This window comes from Elephantulus edwardii, unplaced genomic scaffold, assembly GCF_000299155.1.
Source record: "Elephantulus edwardii isolate Elephantulus edwardi_28Jun2011 unplaced genomic scaffold, EleEdw1.0 scaffold00017, whole genome shotgun sequence".
Classification (NCBI taxonomy): Eukaryota; Metazoa; Chordata; class Mammalia; order Macroscelidea; family Macroscelididae; genus Elephantulus; species Elephantulus edwardii.
Genome location: NW_006399767.1, coordinates 23064901 through 23073551, shown reverse-complemented (window position 1 = coordinate 23073551; position 8651 = coordinate 23064901). Strand labels below are relative to the sequence as shown.

The window sequence follows — 8651 nt, the reverse complement described above, 5'->3', positions numbered from 1 at the left end:
TTTGAGCGCTGTTGTGGCCTAGTAAGGAGGCAGAGTGAATTCTGTGGTGGGCAACCAAACTTAAAGGTCAGCAGTTCAATTCCAACAGCTGTGTCTACAGGAGAAAGCTGAGTTAGTCGGCTTCCATTATGATTTACAGCCTCAGAAACCCCCTGGAGGGTCGCCCGGAGCGGGAATGTTCTCCACGGCAGTGCCCTTTTATTTGGTGACATGGTGGGTAAGCGTTTGGCCGCTAGATCGGGGAGGTCAAAGAGCCTCTTGGTCAGCGGATGGACCCAACAGCCTTTTCGCGGGAGAAAGATATGGCAGTTGGCTTCACTAAAGATTTACTGTCTGGAAACTCTTTGCTCAAGTCCTTCTCTGTCCTATATACATAGTTTGTCAACATCTGTGTTCTTATTGTTAGAGAGTGTGAGGTTTTGACTGAAGCAAGGGTTAGGTAGTTTGGATTTTGGCAGCACAAAAATCCTTTAAGATTTCATTCAAAGAGACCAGAAAGACTCTGAATAGCCGACCGTTACTCACATGATGAACAGTTAACAACTCTAGGCTTTGGAATCCGTGTCGATCCTCCGTCACAGATTAAAAAATAAATAAATAAAAATAAAAAAAAAAAAAAGCCAGGCCGAAACCCTAAGAGGAAGGAAGAAGGTGGTAACCAAGATGTCACTGGACTGGGAGTTATTAAAAATGAGTCTCAATCAACCCACACGCCGGCCCTTACTTTTAGGTTAGAGATTTATCTATATAAATGGATTCTCAATGTATTCTCCATTCAAAAAAATGTATGCAGGAGCCCAAGAGACATACTTCCCCCCAAAGAAAACGGAACTCTTTCCTCCATTCCCATTGCTCCCTTTCTTTACCTGCTTCTCCCCTCTGCCCTAGGAAGGAACTTTCAGCTCCGCCCCCCTGATCGGCCAAGCTCCGCCCTCCCCATCCACCTGTGCGCCCGTCTCCTGACGTAACTGTACGGCTTCCGCGGGCTGCAGGATCTCGGCTTTCGATTGGTCCTCCCGTCCACGGCCTACAAAGCCAACCAATGGCAGTGGCGCTGGGTGGGGGGTTGCCCACTTCCAAGATGGCGCCCCCAGGAGCTGAGAGCGGGTGACCAGCGGCTGGGAAGCGGCCTGGGTTGGCCCTCCGGTTGCGGGGTCCTGGGGGCATCTCGCCAGATCCCCCACCCCCAGCCCGCCCACACCTTTCCCGGGCCAGAGCAATGGCCTCTGAGAACAGCAAGCAGTTTTGGAAGAGGAGCGCCAAGCTACCAGGGAGGTGAGTCCAGGACGCTGAGAGGGAAAGAGGACAGACCAAACCCCTCCGGATCCTCAGGTCTAAATCCCACGGGCCTGGGCACCACGGATTCCGGAATGCAGGTGTGGGAAATCCAGGCTAGGGGATCAGCGACCGCCTGGTGGCAGGCAGCTGCCAAGCAGAGGCTTTGGGGACAGCTGTGTGTGGGAACAGCTCAGGACCTGGGGGTGGTTCTGCGGAGGGGCTGCCCTCGGCCCGGGGACCTGGCGGGAGGGACGGAGTGGGGTGAGTAGCCCCAGTCCGTGCAGGGTTCGGAGAGTTGCTTTTCACTTTAAACAGAACTCCTCCTCGGGGGTCTCCACCACGCAAGCAGGTGGTTGCTTGCACGGCGGTAGCCCCCTTCCTTGCACCCCCACTTCGGTGCGTACCAGTCTTTCTCATGGACTTTCCAAAAGGTTCTTCCAGGCTACCTGTGAAGGCGACAGGAAAATCCACCATCCAGATCGCACTTTATCTTGAGTTGGCCTTTTCCCATTAGGAATTATGACAAGGTGACCCACAATCAGGGCTATTTCTTTGGCATTACCCAAGGATTTGGCCCAAATGACCTTTTCTTCCCGTGTGTTGTAATACGCTTCTTGTACAAATGTCCCAAATCCTGTTCATGTCAATTCATTTAGTTGGCAAAGAAACCTTGTGTCACTTCTCCCCCACCCCCGCCTTTTTGGTGTATGTTGAGGCTTTCAGCAATTGTCCATCTATCAGTGTGCTGTTTACCAGCTCGATTTGTTATGGGCAGAGTTCTGTCAAGTATAAGGAACAATTGTGTTTTATTGGTGTGTTCAGGATTTCTGCCAGCCACTGTCTGCTTGGTGATGAAATTCACGTTTAGTTGTGCCCTTATGCTACCTTTCCTAATTGATTTAGTTCTTTCCCTTTAGAATAATGCTTTGAATTTGTGAATTAAGAGTTAGAGCAAGAAAGAAATGAGAGTCAGTGATGTCTGTATAGCAGAATTAACATTATTGGTCTTTTAGACCAATGGAGAGCTGTGTGGGAACCAGCTTTTAGTAATACAGTAAAAATAATGCAGGAGAGTGTAGAGATAGCTTTATACTAACATGCTGTGCAATTACAGTGTCAATGCCAAGACACTTGATAGTTTTAGATTAGCACTACTTCCTGCCAACTGATTGCGTTTCCTTCCTGGTCTAGTGAACTCTCCAGTTGTGCTGCCTGCCATTTTTCTGGGGTTTTCCATAATGAGATAATTTTATTACATATTGACATCTACAATAAGAATTCAAATCAATGGGGAAACTTAAATCAGGAAGAAATATATGAGATACAAGGCATAGCATGGCATCTGCTGGCTGCTCATTGTTATTGTTGACCTTTTGTATTGCATATTTTCTCTGTTGGACTGTAGGAACACTCAGCGTTTGCAAAGCATTACTTTTGTGAGATAAGAGGAAGGGTTTTCTTCAAGTTTCAGCCCTCCCCCCATTTGTAGTGTAGAGTTATAGAGGAATGAACTTTTGATGTAAAGAGACTTGAACTGTTCTTTGGGCTCTCCCTCTTTTGAGACCCAGCTGAAACAATCTCTCTAGGCTTCAGCTTTGTGAGGTGAGAAGAGAAATACCTTTCTTAGGGTGACTGTAAGAACTAACTGAAGTACTCTGTCAAAAACTTAGATGGCTGTTTCTTTTAGCACATTATAGTTGCTCAGTAAATGTTAATTAATAATTACCATTAATAATAGAGCAAGTTAGCATCTGAAAGATTGTTTATCAGGTCCACATCCTATGGCTAGTTATTTGTCTCCATTGTTTATCCTTAAGGCATTAAAATATTGCCACAACTCAAAAATAAATATTGCTACTTTGTTGCTACATTGTGCAGTACTGTTGGTTTTAGGAGGGATTCCTGGGGTTCCCTACTAATGGGAGAATATGAAAGTTCTTTTCCACAGAAAGGTACTTCTGTTTTAAGGAAAATGTTAGGACTTTCCTCAAAAACAATAGCTGTCTTTCCTCAAACACAATACACTTGGATTCTTTTGATCTTAATGTAGGGGGGGAAAAAAGTTCTCCTAGGTGAGAAATGACACAAATGAGCTGTGAACTCAGTCCTTACAAACTAGAAGTGAAAGTGCTTGCTTTTATTTGCAAATTGAAAGGTACAAAAAGATCAAAGCAACAGCAATTTCCTTTCACTTTCCTTCATCATGATACAGAGACCTTAGTGACAACAAACAGGAGTTTTATTAAAAAAAAAAAGAAAAGAATGAAGCATACACAACCCCACAGTTTTATTGGGATATATAATTCACATTCTATAGAATTCAGTCATTTAAAGTGTATATTGTTGGTTTTGTGTACCATCAAGTTGGAACTAACCCATAGCTGAGCCTCCAGTAGTTTTTCAGAGGCAGTTTAATCAGATGGGAGGAGATTTCAGTTATCACCCTCAGAGCAACTAGTGGGTTTGAACTGCCTGTTTTCAGGATTGCAGTGCAGCTCCTTACCTCTAGGCCACCAGAGCTCCCTTTAAAGTGTATACTCCAGTGGTTTTTAGTATGTTCACAGCGTTGTGCAGCTATCACTACAAAATTCAGAACATTTTCATCACCCTAAAAAGAAACTTAAAGCCCATTTAGCAGTCAGTTGCCATTGACTGTTCCCTCTAGCCTGTGGCAACCACTAATGCTTCTGTTTCTGCAGGTTTATATGGATAGTTCATATAAATGGCATCCATATAAAATGTAGCCTTTTGTCACTGGTCGGAAGGGAGTTTCACTGCTAAGCCAAAGGCCATTCCGCTCTATCTTTTTTTTAATCCACCACCAACTCTGCAGGAGAAAGGAGTCATTTCCTCTCATTAGATTTGCAACCTCAGAAACCTAGTGAAAGGTCAAGTTGGTTCTAATTCAGTGGCAATGAGTTGAGTTTTTTTTATTAAGCAAAATATTTTCAGGGCACATCCATGTTGTAATAAATCATTCCATTTTATGGCTAAATGTCCACTGCATGGATAGATCTCATTTTTTTTTATCCATTCATCAATTAATGGGCTTTTGAGTTTGTTGCACCTTATTTACTATTATGAATAATGCCGTCATAAATATTTATGCTCAGGATTTTGTGTGGACATATACTTACATTCTTTTGAGTGTATACCCAGGAGTGATATAGCTGGGTCGCATGTATGGAATTAAACAACCTTTTAAGTTTTCTCTGTTATTCACAAGTGTCCAAGTATTTAATAAATCAAATGGTCTATGTAGTGATGCCTAGGAAGATGGGAGGCAGCTTTCATCGTTGTGCTTAAAAATGCAAGTTCTGACTCAAATAGACACTTGTACACCAAAGTTCATTACAGCACTATTCACAGTAGTCAAAAGATGGAGTGAAAACAACCCAAATATTAATTAGCAGGTGAATGGATAAATAAAATGTGGTAGATATGTATGTATCTACCAAGGAGAAAGGAAGTTCTGATACAGGAATGAGCCTTGAAAATCTTATATTCAGTAAAATAAGTCATACAAAAAAACACATACCATATGATTCCTTTATGTGTTTATCTAGATTAGACAAATGCACAGAGATCAAAGTTTATTAGAGGTTAGCAGAGACTTGGGGGAAAGAGGATGGTAGGAGGTGTGTTGCTGATCCAAAGGCCACTTTTCTCTGATGGTTTGAATCTACCCACAGTTCCATGGGAGAAAGATGGACAGTCTCCTCTCATGTGATTTACAGTCTGAGAAACCTGCTAGAGGGTCTTTGGGAATAGTTTCTGACTCGACAGCAAGGAGTTTAGGGAGCACTGGGTGGCACAGCCTGTGGAGAGTCGTGCTGCTAACCCATAGATGGTTCCTCTCTGGTGGTTTTAATCCATTAGCAGCTCTACTGGGAAAAGATAGATATTCTCCTCCTGTGCAATTTACAGCTTCTGAAAATCCACTGGAGGCTCAGCTGTGAGTCACTTCCAACTCAATGGCAATGAGTTCAAGTTCTTTTAGTTTATTTCTGTCTAGGGAGCTCTGATGTTTTATGCAGGTTGTAAGGAGTTGCACTGCTAGTCCAAAGGCCAAACCTCTCTGGTAGTTCAAATGTACTAGCAGTTCTTTGGAGGAATGATAGGCAGATTCCTCCATATGATTTATAGCCTTGGAAATCCAATGGAGGACCAGCTATTCTAACTTGACAGCAGTGAGCTGACAGTAAGTTTCTATTTGGGGTGAGGAAAGCTTTTGAAAGTAGTGATATTCAGCAGTCCAGAACAAGAGATATATAGTAAAGTGGACTCCAGGGGGCTGAGGATTGTGCAACAATAAAAGAGTTTTTTTTCAAAGTGAAAAGCAAACATTGGAGGAGGGTGGGTAGGGAAGAAAACGTGCAACAATGAATGAATGGCAATCCAAGTTCTCTAAACGTTTGTTGAAAATCTCAAAAAAACAAAGTAATGGTGTTGGTTGTATACATGGTGCATGTATTTAATTCCACTGAAATGAACACTTAAAAGTTGTTAAAATGACAAAATTTTGTTACATGGGTTTTTTCCACTTTAAAATCAATAAAGGGAGCTTTGGTGCTTAGAGGCAAGAAGCTGCGCTGCAATCCTGAAGGCACACAGTTCGAGGCCACCAGCTGGTCTGAGGGAGAAGTATGGGCAATCTCGTCTCGTGTGATTAACTGCCTCTGAAAACCCACTGGAGGGTCAGCTGTGGGTTGGATCTGACTCTACACAACAGCAGCAATACAAAATCAATAGTGTTGCTAACTTAAAGGCTGCCAGTTCAAATCCACCAGCAGTTCCATAGCAGAAAGTTAGGCATTCAAAAAAACCCTGATGGTATGAGTCAGCTCAGATTCAGTGGATATGTATTAATAAAAATGGATTCTCAAATCTGAATGCCTGGGTTTGAATCCCAACTCTGAAACTTTTTAGCTCTGTGACCTTAGGCATAGTATTTAACCTCTTTGTGCCTTGGTCCCTCATCTGTAACATAGGAATAATCAGACTATCTACCTATTAAGACTGTTATGAAGATTAATAAAGTAATATGTAGAAAGTACTTAGAATATACGCAATAATATTGGCTATTATTTTGATATTGAGAGTTATGACAGTAATTCCATATTTTGTCTTACTCTTCCTCCCCCTACCACTTCCCCTAGTTTGTTTCTGGAACTAGAATTGAAAACTTTTTAAATACCAAAAAAACCTCAACTTTGATCATTGGTCTGTCTTGAGCCCTCAGTGAGCTCTGGGTAAAAAAAAAATCACCTAACTCTTCTTTTAACTAGGCAGAAGGTTTCTTGAAAGCACAGAGAAGCCTAATGCTGAGCATCTGGGCTGTCAGGTATTCAGTGATGAAGGATATGACTTTGAAGAGCATCCTCAAACATTAGCGTACATGAGTCACTTAGACTTGTTAAAACATAAGTTGCTGTGTCTGCTATCAGAGTTACAGAATGTCGAGGATAGAGCTCAAGAAGTTGAGTTGATAATGAATTCTCAAGTGATGCTGGTGCTGCTAATCTGGGCCTACACTTTGAGAACCACTGGGGAAAGCTTTGGATTAGATTGAGAGAAATGTGTGTTCTGGGCCTGGCTGTATTTGTTAATAGTTATTGTATTACCATATGAATCGTAAGCAATTACTATACCTCTACTTGGCTGCCCAGTCAGCATCTCATACTGAATATGGTCAAGCAGAACTCTTGATTTCCAAATCTGACTGTCCTTACAGAACTGCTCTTTTCATTTCACTTATTGCCATTGACCAAGCTCTTCTCTCAAAACCCCATCCAGTTGTGATATATTTTGTTATGTCAGCAAGTCCTGCTGATGTAGCAAAATATATCACAAATCTGAGCAGTTTTCATCACTTCTACCCCTATGGTCCTGGAGTGAACTTGAGTCCTCTCTTGTCTCACCTGCTGCTGTGTCCTCTTAATTTGGCTTCCTGCTTTTCTTCTTACTTCTCCACAGGCCTCATCTATGCAGTTAGAGTAAAAGACAAGCTCTCACAGGTCCTTAATGGTGGGAGAGTTAAACCCTTTGATCTTTATCTTAAGAACAGTGGGTTACCATTAAAAGACTGATGGTAGTGTAGTGTGACATAATCATGTTTGCATTATAAAAATAGCATTCTGGCTGCCCTGAGGGAATAGCTTGGATCATGGTGTCTCAATGCAAGTGAGGACACACCATTGGTATTTGGGGAAGATTAACTCAGAGTTGATGCTCTGGTGGCCTAGTGGGAAAGGAGTTGCACTGCCAACTCAGCTGGTTCATCCCAGGTCCACCAGCTGCTCCACAGGAGAAAGATGAGCAGTCTCCTCCTGTACCATTTACAGCCTTGGAAAACCTACAGCAGGATCAGCTATGAGGGGATTCTGACTTAATGGCATATAACAGCAACACAACATCGCTTGAGTTGTGACGGTAGGAAGAGATTGCCCGTCCTCCAACAGAATAGCTGGTGGATTTGAACTGTATACCATTGGGATTGCAGTGCAGCTTCTTACACTTGGCCACTAGAGCTCCCTCATAGCATGTTTAACATTCTTGACCCTTGCCTACTCACCAGTTATTGGGACAAACACCCAGCCTTAATAAATTTATACATTTCCAAATATTCCAGCCCTAACCATGTAGGCTGTTTGGGGGATTGGGGTGAGTACAGAAGGAAAGTTAGGTCGTCACTGCAGTTAATAGTTAAAGAGGTGATGTTTTGAACTTCAGCAGTAGTAATGGAAATGAGAATAGCATCCATCTTTGCAAATAGTGTTGTTGTTGCGTGCCATGGAGTTGACTACAATGACTCTGAATCTCTCCCGGTCCTGAGCTCACCTTCCGACCTCATCGCTACATTCACTGTGTCAGTCCGTCTTCCTCTCGTGCGTTGACAGGACTTGGTAAATCTTTACATTTAGAGAGTGAGGGTACAGAAGGAGTCAGTCCTGAGTTTCTGGCTTAGTTGGTCAGGCAGATTGCGATAGCATCTTGAGAGATGAAGCCAAGCTTTTTGGACCAAGTACTTAAATACTTCAAGCTCTGTGAAATTAGAGGGTTGGTTGGGTAAGTGATCCCTAGGGCTCTTATGACTTCTGAAGTTCAGTGATGATTTCACTTACCAGCTCTATCCATTACCTAGGTGCCTATGGTTATTTCCCTTTCCCTCTGTCAGTTACACTGGTTGTTAGAGAGGAATAAATTTGTTTTGTTTTTGATTGAAGATAAGCTTTTCCATCTTGTGCCTTCAATATTAATAGCTTTGGAAGGAAACAACTCAAGATACTAAAGAGTTGAATAGAAGATTTCAAAAGGCAGCACGGGATGACAAAGCAAAATATTACAATGAAATGTGCAAGGAGTTGGAGTCA

General features: G+C 42.6%; 1 protein-coding gene across 1 annotated transcript in view; it reads left to right on the top strand.

Moving 5' to 3' along the window:
- Positions 1-1075: 1075 nt before the first annotated feature.
- The window catches only part of TBC1D22B (TBC1 domain family, member 22B), a 112342-nt gene continuing 104766 nt past the window's right edge, over positions 1076-8651 (top strand). Inside the window, exon 1 of the mRNA XM_006882026.1 lies at positions 1076-1275. Coding sequence (XP_006882088.1) covers positions 1220-1275 — 56 coding nt within the window. The 5' untranslated portion in view covers positions 1076-1219. The remainder of the gene's footprint in view (positions 1276-8651) is intronic.